The sequence below is a fragment of the Labrus mixtus genome, chromosome 7, assembly GCF_963584025.1.
Source record: "Labrus mixtus chromosome 7, fLabMix1.1, whole genome shotgun sequence".
In the NCBI taxonomy this organism is placed as follows: Eukaryota; Metazoa; Chordata; class Actinopteri; order Labriformes; family Labridae; genus Labrus; species Labrus mixtus.
The window spans coordinates 27,637,850-27,665,088 of record NC_083618.1 but is presented as its reverse complement, the minus strand read 5'-3'; the positions used below and the strand labels follow the sequence as shown (position 1 = coordinate 27,665,088).

The following is a 27,239-nucleotide window of genomic DNA, read 5'->3' as shown; positions in this document are numbered from 1 at the left end:
TGTGCACAGGGTTCAGTTATGGATGATGAGGGTACACCAGCCAATCAGTCAATCAGTCACTCCATAACCAATTAACAATCCAATTTACACGAGATGATGCTGTCACTTTAAGGGCTCCATACCCTTTGAATTTGAAGCCTAACGGAAGGTCATTCGATATTTGCAATATTAGATATTTGCCCGTAAGGTTTCAAACAGGTGAAACAAGTAAAATAAATAATGACACTTATGTTGAATGAATCTTGGATGGTGTTATCTTTGGAATTAAACAGATGTTGGTTCTTCTAAAGGGCCAATAGAAGAACCAGTAAGCTACAGGCGACAGTGAAGTTATTTTCATTGCGCCACTGAGTTTTGATTTATTTTTGTTGGTTGTTATTTTTATTATGAATACTTGTTTTTGTACCGTACTTAACAATGATTGAGTATAATCCAAAAAGCTATTTAACATAATGAAGGGTAATTAAAGGCATTGAAATGAGATCAGCCATGACACTCAAAAAATTCATGCATCACTTAAAAAACCTGAAAAATAAAATAGTAATAACTGATATTATGTTCTTCTTCTTGTATATTTTCTGATAAAACACACTTGAGGTTAAGCATGCAGGACTTTATGACTTTATAATACCTGGATGCTTTTCCTCCTGTTTGAAATCTGAAAAGGTTCCTCTACTGAAAACATAAACCAAGTACATGCTGGCATCCTCATACTGAAAGGCTGAGAGGCTTTAGACTTAAGTAATGGCGCCATCTAGTGTACCATAAGTGCACTTTGCCACTACTTTAGTGGCATGAATTTATCAGAATTACAAGAGCTATGAGTGTGTGATGTTCCTGCAGATATGCACTTAATTAAACTGATGTGCATGTACATTTTATGAAAATCATGGGAACATGAGTCATGACAAAACACTCTTAACCCTAGAACACGATAACTATCAGTTTTCTAACACCACCACTAACGCATATTTTACCTGATACACCCGATAAAACATACTTCCCATCAAAATATATTAAAGTACAACAATGCATGACAAATTGAAGTACTCTTCTTTTATTTCCCCTATACAAAGTCTCATAAAATGAAAAAAAGGTATCATGGGGGGACCCTTTAAAAGTCTCTTTGTGAAAAATTAGGGAAAAATTCCTGAAAAAAATAAATAAAGGAGCTTGAAAGTTGTTTTTCAGTCCACTTGTTCCTGGGACATGTGAGCCTTGTTTTGGGAAGGATAAGTCTCTCACTGCATGACTGACAAGTGTGCAATATTTTATTCACTATCACTAACGTCGGGTGAAAATCACCCTGAGCAGGTGCCTGTTGAAAAAGCCTGTGATTGGAGCAGGGAAACACGCCTACCTTCAATGACGTCAAGGGGCAGCATGAAGCTACCCAAAGACCCACGCTACTTAGACAGCAGCAACTCAATGAAATTCATGTGACCTCAATCGCATGGGTGAAAATCACCCAACGTTAATGTTCTAGGGTGAAGTCCAAATGCTGTTTTCTATTCCCTCAACAACTATTTCTATTCACAAACACTCTTGAATCTATTTTTGTTTCTCAAGAAGAAATCATTAAACATACTGATGTACAATTATAGTTTGTTGTTGCAGAAACAAATTAAAATGTTTTATATAAAGATCAAAATGATTTATTTTTATTGGTAGTGCTCATCATTCCCCACAGTTAATCAGACTGCACCTTTAACAAACATGTTCCTCTGGTTCTCTCTGACTGAAGTACAAAAACTCAACACGCTCAGTAATGTTTTAACTGCTATCATTTTAAAAACACGTCAGGCAGATGGCAGAATGTCCTCCTGCAAGCCAAACGCTGCAGCCTGCCAAAAAGTCCTCTGGAATCTGGCCTCTCTCAGTGGAAACTTTTTTTCGGTGAAAGGTCAGCGCTGTAAAGGGTGCGAGGGAGCTCACAGAGCAACGGTGGAGTTAACATTGCACTCTTTAGTCCACTTCAAAAAAAAAAAAAAAAAAAGCAGATGAGGTGATGCCATGTTTATCTTAGCAGAAGGTTCATGGTGACATCAAAAAGCATCTCACATTACAAAAAACAACATTAAGTAATAAAAATATCACTCTCGTTGCCCTGCTAAGCGTTGCTGTGAAAACCAAAGTTTGTCAATGAAAGTCAACCAAGAAAAATGCAGAGGAACTATCTGTCTAGGATGATCACAGGGTGATAAATGCAGGTTGTAGGGCCCCTAGTCATTTCTTGCCTAGGGCCCCAACAGACTCTAGAATCGACACTGTACGGAGGCCCTAAGCGGACATACATCCTTACATTTTATTTGACTCTTAACTTGTGATAACTATTAGTTTCTGGTTGTTTTTCTTGAGATCTGAACTTAACTGTGTTGATATCTAAATATAGCAGCATTAGTTTCCCCATGAAAACAAATTAATAGTTCATTTCTTTACACCTGGAGAGAGGACTGAAATGAAGGTTTTATCACAGGAAAAAAAAACAGCATTGTAGCGGTGCGTTCCATTTGATCTCGGAGGACAGAAATTTCCAGTTGTAAGTTGAAGTCGTTGCCTTCAGAAACGGCCCTGAAATCAGAACTCTGGCTGGAAAACTCGGAGGAACTTCAGTAACCCGAGCTCAAAATCCAACATGGCTGCTCTGTGCATCAACAATAAAGTTTAAACTGCACATGAAAGTGTTTATTAGCAGCTTAGTCTTGTTTTTGTTTTTTTTGTTTTTATCAATCACACAAATAGTCTCTTGCAAGTCATGTTGCTTCCACATGGAAACGTTCACGTAGTGTGTTAGCTAACAAAACAAAAATACTCATGGAGGCGACCATGTTGCCTCAGGCGAACCTTCCCAGATGCGACATCCGACTCCAGAGGAAAATGGCAAGCACCATGTCCTCTTGGGGCTTCGTGTGGACACTCAGGTAAAATGCCGCATGCTGTCCTCACACTCCCTCGGCACAGTCACTTTGTAGCTGTGGCAAGACAGTTTGTAGTTTTGTCCATTGTTGTTGTCCCAGTGGTTAGATCCTTTCACACTGTAGCAGATCGCAAACTCTAAGACAGCTCCTGGCTGCAAAATGAAGGGCGGCACGGGCAGACGAAACCTGAAGATATCTGTGTCCGGCGCGTTGCAATCGCCGTCTCCACGGTAACCGCTCGATAGCCATGATGCTGTTGTTTCTGTTTGGGATCTCCAGTTGGTGAAAGAATAGTGCACTGTGACCTCCTTCTCATACGCTAAGTTAAGTACTTGTATAGTGCCTGTTATCCCCTGCTCTGAACACTGAACCTGCTCCAGACACACGCTCCGAGTGCAGAGTTTCTCCAGGAAGTCGGGATGAATCCCCATATTCTCGGGGAAACAGGGTTTGAAGTAAGGCAGGGACAACTCCAATGACCTCCCCAAAGCATGCTCAGAACTCATCAGTAGTCTAAACAAAACATGTTCAGGTATCGATGGGTACTCTTGGGCTTTAAATACCTTGACTTCCTCTAACTCGAGTCCTAACGAGTCCACAAAACGTACCTGCAGGCTCCTGAACTCCTTCTTCCTGTCTGCAGACGAGGGGAGAGACTGAGCTCGTCTCCTCATGATTGTCTTTGTTGGAGGATCGCCGGGGGAGCTCTGTTTTGAATCGAGCTCCCTCGCTGAGGGCGGTCTCGGACCCGGAGGGCGAATCCGCACCGGAACTTTCTGGGGTTGAGGCTTTGGATCGTAAATGTCCCGGAGACGAATGGTGGTGATTCTAGTTGTGGATGCACCACTCGAGCCGTTGATGGTCTTAGTCTGAATCCCGCTGTTTTCACCAGAGCCTCTCTTCTGCGGCATCGCACAAGTCCAGGCCATGTTCTTCTTCACATGAAACACACCTTGAGAAACAAATCAAGCAATGTACAACCCAACCTTAAACAATCCCTAGAATTCTAAAATGACTTGACAAAACCATTAAATTGGAAAAACAATGCACAAGTTGTTGAATGTAGTTCAAAGAATCAAACCTTTACAGCCGAGACGTCTGGAGCTGCTCTCCTGCATTGACCTTGTTTACTGTCTGGAAGCAAAGTTGCTACAAACCCAACTGTGAGCAGATGACTGACGAGAGTCCGCCTCTGCCAGAAATGCCGGTAATACTCCAGTGGAACACAACATCTTGAGTGGCTACGATGACGCCAATGCAAACAACAGATGATCTAGTAAGGAGACTTACAAAAGCCACCTCTGGTTGCAACAAACTGTAATCTATGGCTCTGACCCGCTGAGCTCAGCCCTTTGACATATAACATGAGACCTGAACCAGGGAAGGGAGGTGTAGAGGGAATATTTATAGCAGGAGAAGTCAGTGTCCTTGTCTTTGAAGGATGCCTTTCTTCGTTCTTCATAGTCACTGACAACAAATCACACCTTTGAACCCTTGGGGTGAAACCTATGGTCGCACTAAAGATTGGCAGAGTGCCGTCGTAAAAAAACCAAATGAAGGATGTGTAATCTGATGTTTGTTGAACTGCTTTGTATGAAGGCTCATTTTGCATGATTATGTTGTGATGTGTATTGTTATATCTACCTATGAGCAGGGCCATATCGGAGCCAAATGTTTGCTGTAAAAATCAATGCATGTGTTGCATATAGATAGTGGCCCACTGATTAAACACAAAGATGCAATGTAAGTAAACTTGGGACTCACTTATCTAAACGTAATAATGGCAGCCGTGGCTTCTAAATTCCTCACTCTTGCAGTGAATATGTCCTTGAAAACACTGGACCCCAAACTGCAAGCTATATATATATATTTTTTTAATTATTTCATTTTTTTTAATTGTTTATTTTTAATTTTTACAAAACAAGACATTCTGTGACATATGACTTTTCTCTAGAATTATATATAATACTATTTTATTTATATGTATTTTATTTATTTATTTTAAATGTATTTATATGTTTAAAATATGTTTTATATGTTCTGTGCTGTGGGCACTGTAATTTTGGGCTTTTTATTCCTTTATTTAGAGACTTGACAGTGGGTAGAGTCAGAGATCAGGGAGAGAGAGAGAGAGAGAGAGAGAGAGTGGGGAATGACATGCAGGAAAGTTGCCACTGGTCAGTTTCAAACCCCGGCCGTCTGCTTGAAGGACTATACTAGGGATAGAAAGTGTGTCCAGACTCTGCACCAAAAACATATCTTCTACCTTAGCATAATGACGGCGCCATCATGTGGTGAGCTTTCCTTCTCACGTTTAAGTTTTAAACCTGCTGTGATGAAAAACAATGAAAAACTTCACAGAGCCTTTTGCAGCGGCAGAGATCATCAGTATCCGTTTAGTTTTATTACATGCAATAAAAAGTAGAGTGTTCAGTTAATAATTAATTTTGCCCCGACACTCTCTCATCCCTCGAATCAACAGTAATACTAATAAATAAAACAAATAAATTAATGGCACTGATGCATTGTCATCGTTTTCCTATTATCTTATATTATGTCAGTTTGTTCATGAGTGACAACCTGTAACTGTGCTTCAGGTCACATGGGAGAGATAGTAAAGACGAGTTCATTAAACTAAATGTTGTTGTTTTTTAAGTAAAACCATAAAATGAACCCTCTGCTCTTTTCTAAGATGTTTTAGTGATGCTGACTGATAAATACTCTTCAGCTCTAAACATGAACTAATAAACAAACTCTCACTCTTACTCATTTCACATTCTCTCTACCAGCTTTGTGCAATGAAGACAACAAGAAAAGACATTTTCAAATGTTTTTTTATTCATGATGTAAACTTCACTTCCAATCAGTAAAGTCTGATTCTCTTCAATCCCACAATCAGTGTGTTCGATCAGAATCTCAGATATGTAAACGAAAATGTCTCATTATTGATGGATAATTACGTTTTTTAAACACCCAATAGTACAATTCTCATTCATTATTAATATAAATATTAGAGAGAGAGTTTAGGGGCGCCGGTGGCCTAGAGGTTAGTGCTTGTCCTCAAAAGCGGGCGGGGCCGGGGTTTAAAACCAACCTCTCCTGTTCCCCTCTCTCTCTCCCTCTCCCCCACACACTTTCCTATCTCTAAAATAAAGACGTAAACAAAAAAGCAGGTATCTTGTGAGGCGACGGAGCTAACCGCTGCACCACCAAGCAGCCCCAAAACTAAATAGCACACATGAAAAACCAATTCAAATTCAAAATGCATATTAAAGGGCAGAGAGAAGTTTCTATTTTTAGCAGCATTTTCAGGTGATTGAAAATCCTCATGAGCAGTGAAAGGCCACAGGAAGGAGTGTCACTGAAAGAAACTCAAACACTTACACAACAGATGAGAAGACGTTGATATGGTTTGATTGACGGCAGCGCACGTGAATAAAAATCAAGTTCCAGAATTAAAACACAGAAGTGAACCCACTGTTCCTAAAGTACCTCCTGTCTACTTCAGTTTACAGAACTCAGCAGTGTCTTCAGCGGTGAAGTTATTTATCCAAAGTCCAGCATAGAGAGGCTGAGTGAATGTCGTCTGAACTCTTCGGAGGAGGGTCATGGTTTTAGTTACGCTGTAGAAAGACAGAACACCTGCACTGTGATCCAGGTACACTCCTACTCTGGAGGACAGGGGATTGGACGCTGGGGATTTGTCTTTGTTGTGCCAAAAGTTAGAATTGTTGTTGTAACAATCCAACGCCCAAGATTTGTCATTTTGTCCAAATCCACATTTATTCCAGCTTCCTGCTCTGCAGATATCCTTGTATGCGACCGCTACACAAACTCCGTCTCCGATCCACTTCACCTCCCAGTAACAACGTCCAGTCAGACTCTGTCGACTGAGGACCTGCCAACAGTCAGTGAATCTGTCTGGGTGAGCGGGATAAGGCTGGCAGTGTGTCCTTAATGTTGCTCTCCTATTCCCCTCAGACAATAACAGCCGCGCGTTTGCTGTGTTTGGATCCATCGTGATGTCATGTGAATATCTCAAGAACTCAGCTCTGGTCCTCAGCTCTGGTTGCGACATCAAAACGTCCACTTGAGTCACGTCTGTCTGAGCGACGTTCGTCCCTTTCCCTCTCAGAACTTCTTGGAGCTTATCTCTGAGTTCTGAAACGTCTGCTATCACATCCCTAAAGTCCCTCCGAGGGCCGATACTGACGCCGGACGAGTCGGTTGACTCACCGAGTTGTGACCGTGGGGGATAGTCGAGAAGAAACTGGGTGTGATCCTCTGTGTGTGAGAGTTTATCCAGCGCCGCGTCTTTCCTCTGCAGCTCAGTGATCTCCTGCTCCAGCTTCACCTGAAGCGCTCTGTAACCACTCACTTCAGTTTGCTGCTGGAATCTGACCTGCTGCGTCACCTCAGAGCTTCTCTTCTGCATCAGCCGGACCAGCTCAGCGAACATCTTCTCACTTTGCTCCACTGCGTTATCAGCGGAGCGATCGACAGCCTCCACCTCCTGTTGGAGCAGCTTCACGTCTTTCTCTCTGTCCTGGATTCTCTGCCGGAGGTTTTGTCGGCTCACCTCCAGCTCTTTCTGCCTCTTGGTCCTCTCTGCTGCAGCTGAGACTGTGTCATGACCTTTGTGCGCGTCGATGGAGCACAGATAACAGATAGACTTCTGATCTGTGCGGCAGAACATCTTCATCACCTCATCGTGACGAGAGCAGACGTTCTCCTGGAGCTTTTTAGAAGGCTCCACCAGCTTGTGCTTCTTGAATGGATCCAGTTCAGAGTGAAGTTGAAGGTGTTTCTCACAGTAAGAAGCCAGACAGACCAGACAGGACCTGCAGGCTTTCAGTTTCCTTCCGGTGCAGACATCACAGGCCACATCTTCAGGTCCGGCATAGCAGTGATCAGCCGGAGCAGCTTGGAGTCCAGTCTTCTTCAGCTCCTCCACTAAAACTGCTAACATGGTGTTTTTCACCAGGACAGGCCTCGGTGTGAAGGTCTGCCTACACTGAGGGCAGCTGTAGATTTTCTTCCCATCCTCTTTGTCCCAGTGGCTTTTAATACAGTTCATGCTGTAGTTGTGTCCACAGGGAATAGTCACCGGATCCTTCAGGAGATCCAGACAGATCGAACAGGAGAAGGTCTCCCGGTCCAGTTGAACCCCTTTCTGCGCCATTTCACCTCCCAGCGACAGTGAGTCTGACAACGACTCCTCTGAGTTTCACTTCCTTATGATTAAATCTGGTTTGAACTGTGCTCTACACAACATGTGTGTCATGGAATGACTGTCACCTCTTGGTGGTTACACACACCCTTCCACCTTTTGATCTGAAGGGGAGGGAACAAGGAATTATGTTTGAGTGCAAGAAGAACAGGGAGGGGTTTTCAAGCTGTGATTTGTTCCAGGAAGAGGAGCAGCACTGTGAAATGTGAACTTTGTTCCCTCATTTCCAGTAAAGCCTCGGTTATGAATTCCAGCGTCGTATGTGAAGCTTTAAGTTCCGTTTTACCTCCTCAGGTCTTGACTAACAGCATTTTTCTCTCAGTCTTCTTTAATGTCTGATCATAAACATTTTACTGCAGCTGACTGAGAATTCAGATTGTTCAAAGCTAACTTTTTACCACTTCATTCATATATCTGATGAACTATGTTTGAAACATTGATGATCCACCCATTATCTATACCACTTGTTCCTGTTCGGGGTCTGGGGGGGGGATGCATGCACAAGGAGAACATGCAAACTCCACACAGAGAGGCTTCTGTGTGATTTGGAATCCTGGACCAGTCAGTGAGAATCCTGAGCCAGAACAGGCAAATAAAGGCAATACTTGTAGCTTTTTTTTTTTTAATAATAGAGTGTGTATAAGAGCTGAAGTGTCACAGATAAGGACTCTAAACACAGGTGTATTACAAGTTGCCATTTTTTATCATCTTTATTTCCCTTGTAGACTCATGGGTTTCAAATCACACAATCACAATTTCACAAATAGTGTGCTGATGGTATTGCACCGTCTGTCCTGCTGCTTGAGGAGGACTGCAGAATCAGGGGAGGGTGTTTCATGAATGACGGTGAAAGCAATGAACTTGTCTTGATCAGCAGCAAGGCAGATGCTCCTGATAAAAGTTCAACCTTTGACCACTACTGTGGCGGCTAAGATTGAATAATGCTGTTAGCCTGTAACTGCAACTTGTTTGTATATAAACATAAAATTCAGTCCAGATAGGTAAGTAGATTTATTTAGCTACTGAACAGGTGAAATAAGGTAAGACCACACCCCCTGCAAATTACTGAAAATTATAACCCATTTAACGAGCGGTGAGAGGAATGATTATAGGCCTATGAAGCCGCACAGATTGTTCTTACTTTACTGACTTTAAACTCCCATTTCTATGAAAGAGTTATTTTTAACTTTGAATATCTAAAATGAAAAATCGCTCCAGATGTCCAGGGCTGACATCGGCCCCACTTTAAATACTGATTGGCCACCCCAAGTGACAGCCCAAAATCCAAATGGTAGTACCTTCAGTTCTAAATAAATACTTTGCTCTTTCAGTAAAAGGTTTCCAAGGTTAAAAACTTGTTCACACTGTCTAACTTGCAATGGACTTAAATGCCATTAAATGTATTTGTGAAAGTGAGACAGTCTACAAGTATTTGAAATTGTAACTTTTCACAAACATGAAGAATCAAGCTACAAGAAGATTTATGTGTTGCCAAATTGAGTTTCTGTTTCTGTAAGTACATATTTTAGTAGGGATAGAAAGGGTAAAAAAATGACATTAATTAACATCATGTAACTCCTGCATTAGTCAGTGACCCAGATGTTCGACCCCTGTTAAAAAAAAGTTAAGACACGCCCCTGAAGTAGTTATATAACCTGAGACCTGAAGGAAGTTCATCCAACCGGAAAAAATGCCCAGTATGCCAGAAAGATTATCAGTCCAGCCCTGGTCATGGTCATGAGAATATTTGTGAATGACCCACATGATAAGATCCTGATATCAGTTGAAACCTTGAATGGCAGACTTAATGTGGCAGTGTAGTTTAAAGTGCAGTGAGTGGGTTTGCAGAGTTGAGAGGCAGTTAAGTGCGGTCTACACCAAAAGTATCTAATCATTTTGTACCTAGTCATAAATGACTTAGTGTCTATTTTAATGTCTTCTAATAACTCATAACCTTGACTTTTAACATTGCCTGCATACAGTGTGAAACCTTTGGTTGTTTCTGTTCACCTTGTTGAAATGGTCTTTTTATGCCTCTGGTTACCTGGATACTAAATTACCACAAAGTTAAGAGCTAGTCAACGTTAACTTAGCCAGGGAAGACAGATATCTTACTGTGATATTCCTTAGCTGATATTTCTCATTCAGATCGCATTGTCCTTTATCTACTTTTTCCATCTTTTTCAAGGAACTTTAGTCATCTTAGGAGCTGATGTGAATTATTGAAATGAGTCCTGACCTGACTGAGGTCAAATGAGACAAATTCCCCACAAAACAAACAAACAAACAACGCAGCTAGTTTGGTGTGCAAGATGACAACAGTTGCATTCATGACTGTCATGCTTCCATGTCAGAAAGTTATTTTTCTTAAAATCTGTGCGCTATCCAAAGCGCGACGCCCATAAAATATGTGGTCACACTCTTTGGGGGAATAAACGGTATTATCAATTTCTTTAAAACTCTTATTTTACGAGTTCCAGTTTGAACTCTTTCCTCCAAATGTTTGCTGTTCCAAAATGTGTGCACCATTTCAGACACTACATGGCAGCAGAGTGCTCTTGACAAGTCTCAGGACTGTCTTGATGACAGACCAGCAGGAAACTGGCATTAGAAGGGCCCTTCAGGAAACATTCAGAAGACTGAATTCAGAAGAAGTTTTCCAGCCGTTTGTTGAGCAAAATGTTCAGACTGTAAACAGTTTTATATCTCTTCATTATGCAGCTGTTAAAAACTGTAACAAAGAAGTTACTAATGTAGGTTATCGCGCCCCCTCCTGGCAGATATCTGCCTCTGTAAATGCAACACACGAGTAGCCTACAGTAGAACTTACAGTGAAACTACATAAGGTGTAAACAGTATGACGTCTAAATCATAAATATGCCGGTAAGAAAAGTTCATGCTGTGTTGATATCATCAGGTAAGAGTGAGGTTTCCTCTGCTTCATTATTTCTCCTGTTTTTACAGGACTAAATTCTGTTTAAACATGCCCCACGCCTGAGGCCTTAAGATAGGTCAGTCATATGGTTTCCATGGGGATTGAAATGGAGTTGAGCCTACGAAGATAAAAATGTCCATCACAAATAAATGCATACAATGTGCAAATGGCAAGGACAGCAGAGAAAGAGTCCAGATTTTAGAGACGGCAGGAGAGGGATCAGGGGAAAAATAAGTGAGATAATGTAAAAACCTTTAATTCAAAGTAATTTTAATTTCTAAGTAAACCTAAAAGAAATACTGTAGGCTACGTAATTGTTCAAGATCTTCTATAAATATCTTACATAATAAGGAAAACTATTTAAAATCTAAACCCGTCCAATTCACCCCAAAAAAATGTGAATTGAAAACTTTGTAAATGTTGACATAAAAATGATGTAGGCTAGTCGTTTATTTGCTTTATATTCATATACAGATCTTTGGGTAAAAGGAAATAATATTTGTCTTTCACATATCAGGGCACGTGGTGGACCAACGAGGGGGATGAAACATGACAGGGCAGGTTCTCAGACTGAAAGATAAACAGTTTTTTGGATCGATCGAGATGGTTGGCAGCAGTTTGGATTGAATGTGGGCAGAAAGTTGGCAGCTGTGGACGGACATGAACCTCAGCAGCCGAAGTTGTCCTGTGGAGATGGACGAGGAGAAGGTCCATGTTTCCTCCAGAGAGTCATCCAGGGTGATCTGCCTCCAGGTGCTGCCTTCATACCTGCTGGCTGGATTGGGAATGGTGTGGGCCGGCATGCTGCTGGACCTGGTACAGGTGAGTGACCAGTATGGATTATATGTGTGACTACAGTAGGACAGTTCCACGGCTATCTGCCACAAACATGGACATGATTGATTGAATATTTTTGAGTCATTTCAGTGCATATGTATTTGGTGCATTGGGAGAGCTCCTGTTTATTTCTCTCCATTTCACTCTGAGGTGAATGCACTGAGCTGTGGGCTTGTGGCAGAGGGTTTTGAGGTCACAATGACCTAGAGTACGTCACCGTGCCAATAGGAACAAAGTGACATCTTGGCAAGACACATGCACATGAGATTTCAAGCCGATTAAGTCGTGTATGCGAGCGTAAATCAGGGAAAAGATAGAGTGGCCTACGAAGAGGAAGCCTATATTGTGGATTATAGTGACTCAAAGCAGGTAGTTAAATTGACATGAAATAGTTTTGCTGATGTATACTCAGACCTGCTTCTCAAAAATGTGAAAAAAAGCATTCAATCGCCACCAACTGTATGTATTTATAGACTATTGATTGCACATTTTGACAGTAGGATACCTCCTCTAAGGGGGCCCCATCCGACAGCACTCACTTAAATAAAAGTAAATGACTGAATGATGCTTGTCTAGCCCTAAATATGGTGGAAAAACACTTAAATAACATAAAAAAAACAAGTTGGTGTCAAATTATTTATAACATAATCAGGATGAACGATGTTTGGAGGGGCCCCCTGTGAATTTCTCCCTAAGGGGGCCCCATCTGACAGCACTCACTCTCGTTGCATTGCTAAGCGTTGCTGTGAAAATCAAAAGTTTGTCGATGAAAAATGAAGAGGAACTATCCGTCTATAGGAGATAAAACAGAAACAGGATGAGGAGAAAGCGTCGGGACACTCGCAGACATAATGGTGATAAATGCAGGTTGTAGGGCCCCCAGTTATTTCTAGGGCCCCAACAGACTCCAGAATCGCCACTACATGGTAGTAGCTAACCACATACTGTATATATATATATTATTGATTTACACTTGTACACATAAAACACCTAAGGAAGCTTGTGAAACATCGAGAACTCCCTTTGAACTCGTACACATCTGGAGATAAAGAGTGACCGTGGAGCGGGGGAAAGATAAAAAAACATAAGATTGTGATTCTACAAGGCCGAACTAGAGGCCTCGAAACACGCTTCAGGACCCCAATGCTGCAATAGTCAGCGCAAAGTCTCAATCAAACTAGTTATAGGATGAAATAATAAAATGATGACATCTCTTTACCTTAAAGGGCAACGGTCTACTTGGGAAAAAAAAAAGAGCAATGGATGGCGAATGCCTTATCATCAAGAAGTCAAAACATTATAGGGTTAAGCTATTAGTTCAACATATACATGAAACATGACATCGGCACTATTGTTTTGGGAGAGTTTCAGTGGCAGCAACAAGATTCAGACACCACCATGATGAAAAAAATCTTCCCCAGTGACTCTTCTGTTATATCAAAAGAAACAAATAAGACACTATGGACACATCATATAAACGCTGTAGACATGAGGTGCTGAGATCTGGAGAGTCAGAGTGTGCAGTAGTAAGATAGATCTGTGCACTGGTTTAAGGGGGTGACTAACCCATCAGCTGTGCCGTGTTGCTCTAACAAGCAACTTAATCAACATAATGATACTACAGAGGTCAACATACCGCAGATTCTGGTTAATAGGTGGTTAACATCGAGAGGCGTTGGCAGACACTGCTACTATAATTGCAGAGGGGCCAACCCAAGCATAAATTAAAAACGCAATGACGGGTTCAGTCTGAAAAGAAGTCTCTCTAATGCACGCTGTTTGACAATACAGTGACCCGAGTGCAGATTCTGCCTTAAGCCTCTGATTTATGTTATCACCTCTCACTCTGTGTTTTTTTTTTAGATGCTTCAGTTTGTGCAAAATCAGGCAGAAAATTCTCTTCAAATGATCGATTTTCTTTTTCATCTTTATATATGTGTATACGCAGATGTTTTTAGAAGTCTGCAGAGGGAGCTGCCCAAGTCATGTCTCAAGGACACATTTCAGCTGAGTCACCGGCTGTGTGTGTGTGTGTGTGTGTGTGTGTGTGTGTGTGTGTGTGTGTGTGTGTGTGTGTGTGTGTGTCCTTGTTTGTGTGTGTGAGGACATGCTCTGACTAAGTGTTCTGTACAGGCTTCTGTCCTCCCCTGTGTTTTATGATAAAGTGGGAACAAAGGATTAACGAGGGGCCAAAACCAAGAGCAAACTTTCAGATCCTGTTTGATTTGTCATTCTTTTACTCCTATTCAGCAGATCAGGTGTAAACAGAGGCTATTATGTCAGACCAAGGCAAATATTGATGTAGTATGTGTAGCAGCAAATGGCCTAATAATGACGATGAGTGAAAAAAATGAACTCTGAGAGATTAAAAAAAAAAATCCAGGGGAAGACGGTTAGGTTGCAGCCTCTGTGTGTTTCCTCTGATCAGGGAGGGTGAACGCTGTCCTTTCCTATCAGCAGCAGCGCCACGTGTTGGTGACAGGTACAGCACCTGCTGCTGCTCGGAGTGCGTCAGCCACTAATAGTGAGGACATCGTGGACCAGAGGAAGGAGGAGCTATCAAAGAGAGAGGGAGAGCACAACTGCAGTCTCCTCTGATGTGGTTGTAAAAGAAACAAGGGGGGGGGGGGGGGGGGGGGGGGGCGAGAAAGAGAAGAGTCCTGTGAGAGACTGGTCACCTTGCTTTATACACAGACGCCTTCCAGCAGCATCCTTACTCTCACATTCATCTTCAAACACACTCTCCGCTTTATCACTCCTTTTGATCAGCGCCGTCACGACTCATCTCCATCTGGAGCCCAGAAGGGGAAGCCCCCCCCGGCAGCAGCAGCATCACGACATCTGCCATTCCTCTTTCAGAAAGCCTCCCGTACGTCACATCGTCCGGTGTGCCTTCACACAGCTCGCAGCCTGGACCGACGTCCCCCCACCCCACCCCCTGCGTTCCCCTGATCAAAAATGAGGAAGGCACCCGGTAGTCCGGCTCAGACGGGACAAAATCAGGAGAATGAAAAGGAGGTGTGGTGGGAGAGGGAGGAGAAGGAATGGCAGCACAGGAGGGCTGAGAAGAAGCTGCTGGCCTTCTGGATGTCCTTGTCCCACAGGACCTGGACTTTCTTCAGGCCCCGCGAGAGACCGTGCTTCCAGCGCTCCGCCTCGGCCGCCCGGCTCCTGAAGAGTGAGGCGTGAGGAGAGAAAGGGCGTCTGTGTGTGTGTGTGTGTGTGTGTGTGTGTGTCTCTGCCTGGAGTGAGTGTGGAGGTCTGTCATTCGCATAGTGACAGAATAGGCCGCACAGACCTGCTGTCAAGTGGACCTGTGTGTGTGTGTGTGTGTGTGTGTGTGTGTGTGTGTCTTAGTATGTGTGTGTGCTTGAAGTGTTTGATAGCAGCTTCCTCTGCCTATAGTCCACCATTTGCAAAAGTACTTTTAGTCGCTGCCCTACTTGTGCTGGAGAGACAAGTGAAGGGCAAAACAAACTTGATAAATCGCTCTTTGTTGCTCGTAGAAAACCGTCTCAGCAACAAACCATCGTCTGTGACGTTTCAAAGGATTCCAAAGAGCCTGAAGAGAGGTGAAGACATCCTGGGGGAAAAAAATCCAAAAAAAAAAGAAACTTGTCTTCTCGTTTCATCCTTCTCAAATCTGCTTGACTGATCCAACAACACGCTTTGAAAAACAGCTTCGTGACCCTCCTCTCACATACGGACACTTTTACAAGACTAAGTAATGGGTTAACGCGGATCAGCCATGGTGGTGACCCATCTGGCCCTCGAGCTGCGTTTCCAGGGGAATAAGCTGAGGGGCTTCACGTGCAAGCTGACCCGCTCGGCCCACGGCGTCCTCCCCGAGAGCTCATGGGCCATTGCCTTCCAGGTCCTGCTTCCATACCTGGTGTCCGGCCTGGGCATGGTGGCAGCCGGGATAGTCATGGATACAGTGCAAGTATGGAAACAAAAAAGTGTGTGCATGAGAGATAACATTGTGTCACTCATATCAGTATTTAATGCGAGTATTTCATTGGTTATACACTCAATGCAAGACAGGATTATTTGTCCTGCATGTTTTATTCTAAATAACTACGATGAATATGACATTTGAATCATAGTGATGACTTTCATGATATCGTTTTACTTCTGTTCATTTTTTTCATGTGCCTTTGGCATGTAGTAATGGTAAACTCTGAAAAACATTTAGATTAAAGATGGATGGGATGCATTTGTAATGAATCTGTCAACTACATGAGGAAGATGAAAACAACAAAACAGACTCTTTAGAATTTTAAAGATAAAAAAAAACTGTCAACAAAAGTGAGAAAATGTTGTCCTATTGAGAAGTCTGGTAAAAAACAACAACAACAACAAATGATCACTTTCAAGATAACCCTAAGTCTAATCAACAATAACAATTTTTTTGTCTGCATGAATCTCTGCTGCAAGTCAGAGGTGGTAAGAATTTGATATATGTTTAATGTAATCTTTTTATATAGGTTTAAAACCCCTGCTATGTCTCACTTACAGTAAATCTTAATGACTGACGAGCAGCCATCAAATTTAAGGTTTTGAAAATGACAACCCAAAGTAATTTCCTATTGTCATTACATGTTGATTCAAATGGAGGAAATTCAATTACAAGGGAGCCTCAAACACCTCAAACCACCACTGAGGAGCAGCGTTAAAGGCACAGACAGAAAAGCTGATGTGACGTTACCAAATTGCTTTAAGATGGCTGCAAAATGTTGTTGTGTTCATATTACACAACCACATCACTCAGGGTTAGAGGCTGATTAACAAAATGTGATTTCCTCGCCTTAAAGGCCTCAACATGGTCATTGACTTTCGGCAGCTGTTTTTCTTGTTGTGGTTAGTTTGAATGATGTCATCTCAGAAAAATCTCCGAATACAGAAATGAAGAATCTCAAGTGACTGGGCCTCGTGATGATCAGCATAAGTATTCCTCAACTTTGGAGTGTCTTTGGTTCGTTTTGAACCTATATGGCCCGAAACGTTCCTGTCTCTTTGATTACATTTAATCAGATATGGCAGCTCTGATAAACCTTTACAGACCTGCTCAGCACCAAACAACCAGACACAAAGACTTAGCAGGTGATCAACGTGGAGCGTTGAGCAGCTAACAAGCCGGATGTTTCCCTTAGGATTTAAAAAAATAATAATAATAACATAATTTATGTGGCGTTGTAGTTACTGTGTAGCGTAAATCAGCAATGTTTTCTCACAACCTAACAGGTCATAATGTCAAATATGTTTCTGCTGTCTACAAAAAAACAAAACATACTGCCTGTTTAAATTAGTGCTTAATTAAAACCTGAGGCCGAAAGCATCTTTTCTTTCAATGTATAGCCTCACTGTGTCATATCTCTAAACATTAGGCTGTGTTTGAAAGTTGATTTAATGTGAACAGAAGGTCATTTAAAAGTCACACTGTGTTGTGTTTTAGCACTGGGAGGTGTTCCAGGAGATCTCGGAGGTGTTTATCTTGGTGCCGGCCCTGGTCGGGCTGAAGGGGAATCTGGAGATGACATTGGCATCCAGACTGTCAACTGCAGTGAGTGGAAACATACTCACCAAAAACAGACATGCAACAGTGTGTGTGTGTGCCCGCATGCGTCCCAGACGAGTTCTCATAGGTACCAGAGGGGGAAAAAAAAGAATTCTCTAGTGACGACTCTCAGCTTTCCAACGTTTTGCTCAGTGTCTCTGTGATTGAAATTCTGCTTCATAAAAGCAAATTATTCAAGTATATGACTTCTACCCAGGGAGCAGCATCCTAATTAAACTCAGAGGAATCTTTGCTCTCAGCTTTGCAAACTTAAGACGGACAAATCAGAACATTTATTAAGCTAATCCTCGTGTTATGTTGACAAGAGGTGGGACTTCAAATGACTCCTTAAGCTGTGCCCAACACAATGTAAGGGAGAGACGGGGATGAGCGTGAACTTTGTTTCCATCCGCAGGCCAACACGGGGCAGATGGACGAGGCTCGGCAGAAGTGGAGGATGGTGATCTGTAATCTGGCTCTCATTCAGGTGACGCGCCGCTCCACCGCACAGCCGGCGCGCCGTTAATGACGCACTCCATCATTTTTGACCCGCCTCTGCCGACTTCAAGACAAAATCTATTTAACCTGGGAAGGTTCCTCTGCTGCGAGGAAGTCTTCGGCACATTCAAAACACTTCGCTTCACATCTCAGCCAATTATACTGGGAAGATAAGAGTCGCAGAGGGTTTCCAAATGGGAGTTGTGATAAGAGAGTGGAGCGTGAAATCCTATTATTGGGCTGATTCTTTGATGGCTTGCTTAATCACTTTGTTTATATTTGTCTTTTCACCTTGGATTTCAACTCTGCATTTCTTACACATAAGATATCTCAGTTGTTTAAACAGAAGTGTTAGCAACTGAATAATATTGATTTAGTCTTTTTTTTTTTAAACAGTTCTGTTTGTCTGGTTTCTCTTTTGAGTGAACCGCTACAGATATGTAACAAAGTAAAGATAGCCAATGTATTTTACCAATCCAGCGGGACTACAAGTGGGAACTACAACTAAGCGCTTCAGTGTAATGGATAAATGCTCACGGGATGGATTTACATTTTTGCCCTGTCCTTGCTGTTCTGCCTTCATCGTGTGAATGCAGCATGAAGATTAAGATAGAGGAAATGGTAAATGGACTTTTGTCTTTTCTTTTGTCTTCGAGACCAGGGGGTTCCCAAACATTTCAGTCGGTGATCCCGTTAGGGTCCCAGTGGCTGAGCCCACTGTTCCTGGAGGTGGTTAAGGCAACGTAGCGCACCGCCATGCACATGCACTAACCGGCCTATTTCACTGGAAACACAAACGAACAACACAAAAAAAATACAACAGCCTTAAAACCCCAAGAATATTTTATTCGTAAAGGGATACTTCACCCATTTGCATTAATCTTTGTATCATTAGAAACCTGGTAGTATTTTTGAATGGTCGTGCAGCCAGCCCTCATTTTCCCCTGAGATGGGAAATCTTTGTATTTCTGAGTCTGAAAAGGAGCTTCCAGTGACGCAAAATGACGATTTTTGCATCACTGGAAGCTGTTAGCGGGGTGAAACTACACCGCTAGTTCCTTATATTTTCGACCACTGAAGCTACAGACCGATCACAGATCAGTGGGTGGGAACTCAGTCCGAGAATCCAAACTTAACGTCCGCCATATTGCTAACAGCGAGACGGCTGATGGTCTTGTGTTTTGGCTGCTGCGGCTGCCTTTTCTCGGCCAAGAAGGCACCAACTTCAAAATGTATTTCACATTTCTACTACATATATGACCCAAAGTCAATACAGATTCATGTTTCAACGGGTGAAGTATCCCTTTAATTAATTGTAACAAATGTTAGAATTGCAGAATACAAGTCAGTCCAATGTGTAGACACAGGTGTGTCCGTATTTAAATCTGTATTTTTTTTAAGGCATCTTAAAGACCCCCACATCGGGAACCACTGTTCTAGACGACTCAAAGCACTTTTACACGATATGTCACATTCACCCTTTCACACCACATTCACACACTGATTGCAGACGCTGCCCATCATGATTCCATCCACACAGCTGGTGTTCCAGCAGGACCACATCGGGGTCCACTGTCTTGACCTAAGGAAACTTTGACATGTGACTTGCGGTAGCTGGAGATTGGTTGCCCCATAAAATGAAGGAAAAGATTTAGTTGATCTCTTTTACTGTGTTTGATGACATGAAATAGACCTTAAAATGAAAGAAGAAGGCATACGATGCAATGGTTGGATCTGTTTTTTATGGTTCAAACCTGCCGTCAGACTCGAGTTTGCATGGTCTCCCTGTGTGTGTGCGTAGGTTTCCTCTGGGTGCTCCTGTTTCTTTCCACAAACCTGCAAAAACATGCACGTTAATTAGCGCCTCGGTGGTGTGAGTGTGAATGGTTTTGATGAACTGGCAACCTGCCGACAACAGACCATCTTCGTGCCAAATGTCAGCGGGGACTGATGCATCCAGTAATACCCTTCTGTTTAAAAAAAAAAAAAAAAAGAACAAAGAATCATGAGATTTAGTCACACATTATCATCTGTATCATAAAAACATGTAGAGTTAAGTTCTGTTTGTTCATATGATCATGTGATTTATTTGATAATCCCAAACTTGGAGACCCAATATGGTCGTGTCGTGCCTTACAGTTTTTTCCTGATTTGTCCCCCCTCACACACACACACTCTTTTTTCCCCTCTTCTCTTTCACCATAATCCCCTTTTGTTTGTCCATCTGCTTTTGTTGTTTCTCTGAGACAGACACAGATAGTAATCGGTTGATCCACCAGACAATTTATACGTTATTAAAAAAAAACAGAAGTTCTGCTTCTTTGTTCCTTCTTCTCCAGCTCCAGGCCACGGTGGTGGGCTTCCTGGCAGCCGTTGCAGCGGTGGGTCTTGGTGTTCTGACCCGGGGGAGACTGAATATTATCCAGGCTTCTGTCCTGTGTGCCAGCAGCGTCACCACTGCCTTTGTCACTGCACTGTCTCTAGGTCAGACAACAAAAAAAAGGAAGCTGCTGTAAAAGAATAAATTACTTAGAATGATGTAGATCAGTGGTTCTGAAAGCTTTTCTGTCAGGCCCCCCTTTTTAAGGAGAACAATGTCCGCCTCTTTGCATTTTAAACTAATCCTGCCACTTATAAGGCAATGCTTTGGAGAGCATATTCATTGTTTGACTTCTATGTCAAGGGGTTTGTCTTGTGTTTTTTTTTTTTTTTTTCAGGTCTGGTGATGGTGGCGGTCATTATTGGATCCAGGAAAGTGGGCATCAACCCAGATAATGTGGCCACGCCCATCGCCGCCAGCCTCGGAGACATCACCACTCTGTCTTTGCTTGCCGGGGTCAGCAGCCTCTTCTTCAGCCATAGAGGTCAGAAGGTCACAAATGACGCAAAGAGAGGCCCATTACTCGGTTTCAGGACACTGTTTGTCTGCACCTGTGATATGTGTGGACTCTAGTTTAATGTTTAGAGACAGTGTAGTCTAATTAAGAGACAAAGAGGATCAAAATCCATCAACAGTTGTGATGATTATCATTTTTTGCCAGAAGAGGGCAACATTGACAACTAGATAGATATCGAACACCAGGAAGCCTTGCTTCTGTCTTCCATTAAGTCAGAAATTCTTACGACTTGCCCGACGTCTGTCCCTCTCTCAAAAGAAGACTGTGATTTATTTTCCAACACCAATGTGCATATTGACAGATGTATCCTGTTCTTTTTTTGCTCTCCAGACATGTGGTATTTGCCCCCTGCCATGTGTTGCTTCTTCCTGATCCTTATCCCACTGTGGTTCACAATCGCTCGTCACTCTCCATCAATCAGAGAGATCCTCAAGTCAGGCTGGACACCGGTCATTTTGGCCATGTCAATCAGCAGGTGAGCGAACCAATGGCACCGTATCTACAAAGGGGAATGAGCCAGATATTTTAATGCGGGTGTCTCCCACTCAGAAAAAAAAAAACATGCCTGTGCTCTGTCTCTTCCCAGTATTGGTGGTGTGATTCTGGATAACACGGTCAGCAATCCAGACTTTGAGGGCATGGCCGTGTTGACTCCAGTCATAAATGGTGAGTGGGAGAGGAACAGAAAACAGTTGACTTTTTTTTGCAACACTAACCTTTAACCTAAAGTGTTACATTAAAAACAGTGCAGAAAACACCCAACAGGTCATTTATTAAACTCAGATAGACGATGTTGTTAACACGTATGTCAACATTTACAGTATTAAGTACCAGAAATAAAAGTTAAACTCTGGATCTGATCTTTTATCAGGTGGTTTACATGAGTCAGATATGCATGGACTTAATGTTCTGCCAACACTTTATCAGATAGCGTCTTTATTTTAGAGGCCCACGGGGAATACAAGGATGATAACTTACCTTTGACTACACTGCAAAAACTCAAATCATACTTACACTCTGTTATTGAGTGACACGCTTCTCACACAACTACACACATGCACAAACAGGACCCTAAAGACATGCATTAGTGGAGAGATTTGCAGAGGATGGCTGCTTTCTGGTGCTTTGCACTGCACCGGGACTTGAGCTTGAGACTTCCTTGCTCAGGGTGCTCAATCCTCAGGAACTGACCAGGCAACTCTCCAGGAACCAGACCAACGTCCATACTTTCCTCCGCACTGAAGCGAGCCTCTGGTTCCCAAAAGACTAAACTACCGTCGCGCCACTATTTTTATCGTCAAACATGTACAATAACACTTTTATTATAAGCCACATTAACCGAACACATCCAGATAAACATCTTATTAGATATAATAAGCAAAATATAAGGCAGGAATGTAATAACTTGTAATAACTCAAAAACATCTGCCAATGCAGAAAGCAAAATGTACTTTTTAAGTTCATTAGGTTAAATTAGATAAAGTAGCTTGCCCATTGGCAGTTTTTTTTTCTTATTAGAAGCAATTCAGCAATAAATAAGGCAGAATGTGCAACATTTAACACATAAATAAAGCATAAATGAAGTATCTCCTGTGTAAATGTGTCTCAGAGTCATGACTGTCTACAATGATTGAGAAGCTTGAGTCCCTCTGGCTGTTGTTGTCTGAGCTGTGTTTAGACACACACAGCTGTGTCATGTTTACATGGACGGGACGGCCTTGTGTATAAAGCTGTTTTAGTCAAGGACTAGAGGAAAGAAGAATAACATACTCACTGATTATTTAGATGTCCCATAAGTGTGTTTAGATCTCGGTCATTGTGTGTGGATTTATGTGCAATGTGAAGCTACGAGTTAACCAAAGTGTGCTAACATTAGCCCGCTAACACAACAATGCAGGACACAGGCAATTGCAGCTCGAGCAAAGGACAATTTTGTCCTTCCTCTTGCGCTTAATGGGGCTTAATTATGGTGCCCTATCATTGATAACTCCTTTGTGTGAATGTGAATGGAGAGGGGGGGTTGGAGGTTTGCCGCTGGAGGAGAGTGGAGGCTTCAGAATAACCAAACAGCAGTTTGTTTTGGTTTAGTGCTGGTGCTCTAGGGTGACATCTACTGGATCAAAAAGTCGCACATCCTTCCTTTAAAATAAGATGCTTATCAATAAGAGTCATAAGAATATTTTGACTAAAAATGAGACAAATACACTCGCTAAGATTTGTATTCTTTATTGGGGTTTTTTTGCAGTGTAATTTTGATATTCTTGTGGATTCATTCGATAATTAAAACTGAAACACTTTGTGACATTCATTCCTCAAACGCTGACGAGCAAAAGAAATGAACGCTGACATGTTTTTCCCGAAGGAGAAGCAGATCTGGGATTTGGGGTGATGGTGTCTCAACACTCCTTATCTTTGAAGACTGGCATTATAGCTTTATGATTAGCTTCATTATTAGTATTTTTTTTTTTTAAAAAGCCTTGTGGCAACTGATGTCGTGTTGAAACAGTTGTAGCGTTCAAACCCTGCGGCTTATCCCATCATTATTTATAAGGGCTTTAGCTCGGAGCTATGAATCAATCAGGAGGTATTAAAGTGCTGCTGAAGCCTCCTCCCTGTCAGATGAACCCCCGGAGACACATTTTAGAGCCTCAGTAGTGACTCAAGTTTGTTGCCCACAACGCAGCATACTAAGTAGAGAGGAATAACAATGGTCTTTACATAGACCACAAGCCTGATCAGAATGCCAACCATGCATTCACTGGCTCCTGATTGCAGCATCTCGGCCAGCGGCTTCCAAAGAATCCTGCATGTATTGAAGTCATCGTACAGGAAGCGCATTTGCATATCAATTGAGCCCCCCCCCCCCCTCCCACCACCAACCCAACCCCGACCTTGTTCATCAGGAGCAAGTGGTGGAAAAAGTAAGAGACGTACAGCCTTTGAATTTAAAAGCACTGAATTTGTGATTTCCTAGTCACTAGAGGGTGAAAAGTTGCAGGACTCATGCAGAATAGTGTCATAATGTTTCATTAATACAGTGATGATTTCAATGTGGCTTACAAAACTTTGTCAATGTCAATGTGGAGCAAATTCTGTAAAATCTTAATCCACAATGTGGCATCTACCTTCAATCAGTGGTCGCGTAAATGAAGAAGAGTAAAAAACCAAACATGTCTCTGTAGCTTAGATTGAGAAGAGGTAGACAGTTGCCTAAATGGAAATATCCAAGTGTTATACAAGTATCTTTAAATTTATGAGCACAGGAGTCACCAGTGCCAGAAACACTCTTCCTGTTTGGTACAAATGAGCCATGTGTTTAAAAAGCAGAGCAAGCCAAGAGGTTCTGTTCTGCTCCGAGTTAAATCTGCTTGGGAAGAGAGCTGTGTTACAATGAACATGGAAACCACAGCCGCTCAGCCAGATCTCAGAAGAAACAAGCTCCTGGAGGCCGTGTTGGAATGAACTGCTGAATGATTTCCAAAAAAAAAAAAAAAAAAAAAAAAGGATCCATCCCTCTGAGTGCTTTCTCTCAGCCTCTGCTCAGCCGCTTCAAGATTAGAAAATAACTGATGATGGTGCCGCAGTTTGCATCTCATTCAGTAATGAAAATGTCGGAACTTAAACTATGAATGGAAGCTGACGTTTCTCACTGTGTGTCGGGGTAATGTTGGATAATACAAGGTGCGCTGCAGTCGGGACAAATAAGTGAAAAAAACAACAGTGGACCAGCTGACCTCCGTTTGATAGTGGAGTGGTTTCTGAAGCGGTTACCCTTTTTTATTACCAGGCCAACTTAACCAATCCAACACCAGTGTGTCTGTAACCGCTTCAGAGACCACGCCACAATCAAACGGAGGTATAAGCTGGTCAACTGTTGTTTTTTCAATGAAAATGTGGAATTCACAAATATATGAAAAATATTTAAATTAATAAAATATTGTGGCAGCTAAAAAAAACTGTTTTCGTGTTGATTAAAACAGTATTATTTTTTTGGCTCAGAAAAGTCAGCAAACAAATGCACATCACTTATCCAGGTGCTGAGAAAAGACTGGATGTGTATCATAGAGATTATATAGTAGCAGATAAATAAGCATGTCTTTGGGAGCCATAGTGTTTCATCATATCCAGTGGTTTTGTTTCTGGCTGCCATGTTAAGTACAATTTGAAATGTGATTCATACTGGTTGTATATATTTTTTTTGATAATAATAGAAGATCTTTTTTTTACACCCATGCAGGTGTAGGGGGGAATCTCGTGGCCATCCAGGCCAGCAGGATGTCCACCTATCTCCACTACTGGAGTGTTCCCGGGGTTCTTCCATCAGAAACGAGCAGGAACTGTCCTGGACCATGTGCTACCTTCTGCTCCTCAGGTCAGATGAAAAAAAAAAGCTTCTTCTGAGCTCTTTAGTCTGTTGATACAGTTTTTGGTTTCATGCTTAAAATCAGCTGTTGACAGACATTTTTTCAGCTGAAAAAAAATGTTGATGCTTGATGCGCTGCCTTCCCAGCTCCAGATAACAGACAGAGAGAGGAAGCAGCTAGCTGTTGAAAGTAGTGGTGAATTTAACACTTTAGGCGCAGTATTTCAAGTCTGGAGTTTGTGACGACCAATACATAGTTTAGTGAATTATACGCTTCCAAACGGGCAGAGTGTTCTGCATCTGTATGGAGGAACGTTTTCGCCAACACCTGACCCACCAGGTGACGGTCTGCGGTAGCCTTCAGGTCATTTGATGACCTCTCTTGAAGGTGGAATTCAGGTGATGTGATATAAAGAGTGGTGAAGTCTGTTTGGGATTGAAGTCTCATGTGACACATTTTTTATGACCACAAACTGGTATGACTAATTCAAACAGCAGCAAACTCAAATGCTTTTAATAAAAACTGGATCCTTTTTTTAATTCGACTGTAACTGAACACATCATTACACACAGCCCGTTTCTACTCGTTCTGTTGCTCCAGATGTGAACTCCAAATCGGCCCGAGTCCTGGTCATACTCGTCGTCCCCGGTCACCTCCTCTTCCTGTACTTCATCCACCTCCTGCAGGGAGGCCATACCGCCATGACTCCCACCTTCATCATCTGCTACCTGTCTGCAGCTCTGCTTCAGGTCACATTACTGAGGGAACAAAAAGAAAAGCCTACTTCATGTCGTGCCTCTCATCTAAGATACTCTCGTTTTTAATCTCCTGTGTTTTCTCTCCATCCCCCCCAGGTGGTGATTCTGCTGTATGCGGCCAGTCTGATGGTGCGATGGCTGTGGAGAAGGGGACAGGATCCAGACAACTTCTCCATCCCTTACCTCACAGCTCTGGGAGACCTGTTGGGGACCGGTTTACTGGCCTTGAGCTTCAGACTGATTCTGATGCTCAGTTCTGCTAGGACTGGAGTTTGATCCTTACCTGTGGGTTTTGTACTTCCTGAATGTAATGTCCAATATATGCAAGTGGCTGAAATAAGCTGCATAGATCACAGAAAGAAACAGAGCGTAATTATAGGATTATATTTGTGCCACATTACTGTACCCATAATGAGACAAACACATATTTTTTTTGCAATTGCCAAGAGTGATTATGCAAGAATAATTCAATTTTAAATGGTAAATGTACTTCAGCTTGTACAGCGCTTTTCTAGTCTTCTAGTCTTCTGACTACTCAAAGTGCTTCAACACAGATGGTCACACCTACACATTCACACACTGATGGCAGAGTTTGCTAAAGTGTCCATCAGTATTAACAAATCCCATTCATACCGATGCATCAGCGAGTTAAGTGTCTTGCCCAAGGACACATTGGACATGTGGCTGCAGGAGCTGGGGATCAAACCCTCGACCTTCCGGTTATGAGACAACTGATTCTACCAACTGAGCCACAGCCGCCAAAAAAATTGGCTTGATTATAGAGTGCCTTGGCTGTGAAGGTGGAGCAACTTGGTGTCCCAACCAGTCGATTTAGTAACTTGTTCACGTGTCATTGTATAGAAAGCCAGAGAATCTGTTGAAGACTGAAGGACTGATGTTATGATTTTGTGCTCACACAGGTACAGTTACGGAAGCGTATTGCATTCATGCGGAGAATTTATTTTTTTGCCTGGTTTCTTGTTATAACGAGAAAAGATCTCGTTATAACGAGATAAAGATCTCGTTATTACGACATAAGGATCTCGTTATTACGAGATAAAGATCTCGTTATGACGAGATAAGGATCTCGTTATGACAACATAAAGATCTCGTTATGACGAGATAAGGATCTCGTTATTACGAGATAAAGATCTCGTTATGACGAGAAAAGATCTCGTTATTACAAGATAAAGATCTCGTTATAACGAGATAAAGATCTCGTTATTACGACATAAGGATCTCGTT

General features: G+C 42.3%; 3 protein-coding genes across 4 annotated transcripts; 1 reads left to right on the top strand and 2 right to left on the bottom strand.

Annotated features, from left to right (window-relative positions):
• Positions 1–2,913: 2,913 nt before the first annotated feature.
• Positions 2,914–4,441, bottom strand: LOC132977085 (protein phosphatase 1 regulatory subunit 3D-like). 2 transcript variants are annotated; one of them, XM_061041472.1, is made up of 2 exons: positions 4,000–4,441; positions 2,914–3,870 (listed from the first exon to the last, which is right to left on the bottom strand). In XM_061041472.1, exons 1-2 carry the CDS (start codon positions 4,034–4,036, stop codon positions 2,918–2,920), a joined length of 990 nt encoding a protein of 329 aa, XP_060897455.1. In that variant the 5' UTR covers positions 4,037–4,441; the 3' UTR covers positions 2,914–2,917. The 2 variants fall into 2 exon arrangements, with proteins under 2 accessions (XP_060897455.1, XP_060897456.1); XM_061041473.1 differs by having other exon boundaries at positions 2,914–3,853.
• Positions 4,442–5,735: 1,294 nt separating this feature from the next.
• On the bottom strand, positions 5,736–8,272 carry LOC132977084 (tripartite motif-containing protein 16-like). Its single transcript, XM_061041471.1, has one exon. It carries the CDS (start codon positions 8,098–8,100, stop codon positions 6,418–6,420), a length of 1,683 nt encoding a protein of 560 aa, XP_060897454.1. The 5' UTR covers positions 8,101–8,272; the 3' UTR covers positions 5,736–6,417.
• Positions 8,273–15,560: 7,288 nt separating this feature from the next.
• On the top strand, positions 15,561–26,924 carry LOC132977087 (solute carrier family 41 member 3-like). The gene is made up of 10 exons (XM_061041474.1): positions 15,561–15,863; positions 17,376–17,483; positions 17,893–17,964; positions 20,315–20,459; positions 20,693–20,839; positions 21,203–21,347; positions 21,459–21,538; positions 25,110–25,244; positions 25,837–25,985; positions 26,091–26,924. Exons 1-10 carry the CDS (start codon positions 15,669–15,671, stop codon positions 26,268–26,270), a joined length of 1,356 nt encoding a protein of 451 aa, XP_060897457.1. The 5' UTR covers positions 15,561–15,668; the 3' UTR covers positions 26,271–26,924.
• The last annotated feature ends 315 nt before the right edge of the window (positions 26,925–27,239 follow it).

What these genes read in the sequence shown, in the direction of transcription:
- LOC132977085 (XM_061041472.1), bottom strand. Translation starts at nt 4,036, where the DNA reads ATGCAGGAGAGCAGCTCCAGACGTCTCGGCTGTAAAG. An exon ending in CAGACGTCTCGGCTGTAAAG is followed by an intron (nt 3,871 to 3,999) that starts GTTTGATTCTTT and finishes TTGTTTCTCAAG; the next exon opens with GTGTGTTTCATGTGAAGAAG.
- LOC132977084 (XM_061041471.1), bottom strand. Translation starts at nt 8,100, where the DNA reads ATGGCGCAGAAAGGGGTTCAACTGGACCGGGAGACCTTCTCCTGTTCG.
- LOC132977087 (XM_061041474.1), top strand. Translation starts at nt 15,669, where the DNA reads ATGGTGGTGACCCATCTGGCCCTCGAGCTGCGTTTCCAGGGGAATAAG. An exon ending in CCTCTTCTTCAGCCATAGAG is followed by an intron (nt 20,840 to 21,202) that starts GTCAGAAGGTCA and finishes TTTGCTCTCCAG; the next exon opens with ACATGTGGTATTTGCCCCCT. An exon ending in TGTCTGCAGCTCTGCTTCAG is followed by an intron (nt 25,986 to 26,090) that starts GTCACATTACTG and finishes CATCCCCCCCAG; the next exon opens with GTGGTGATTCTGCTGTATGC.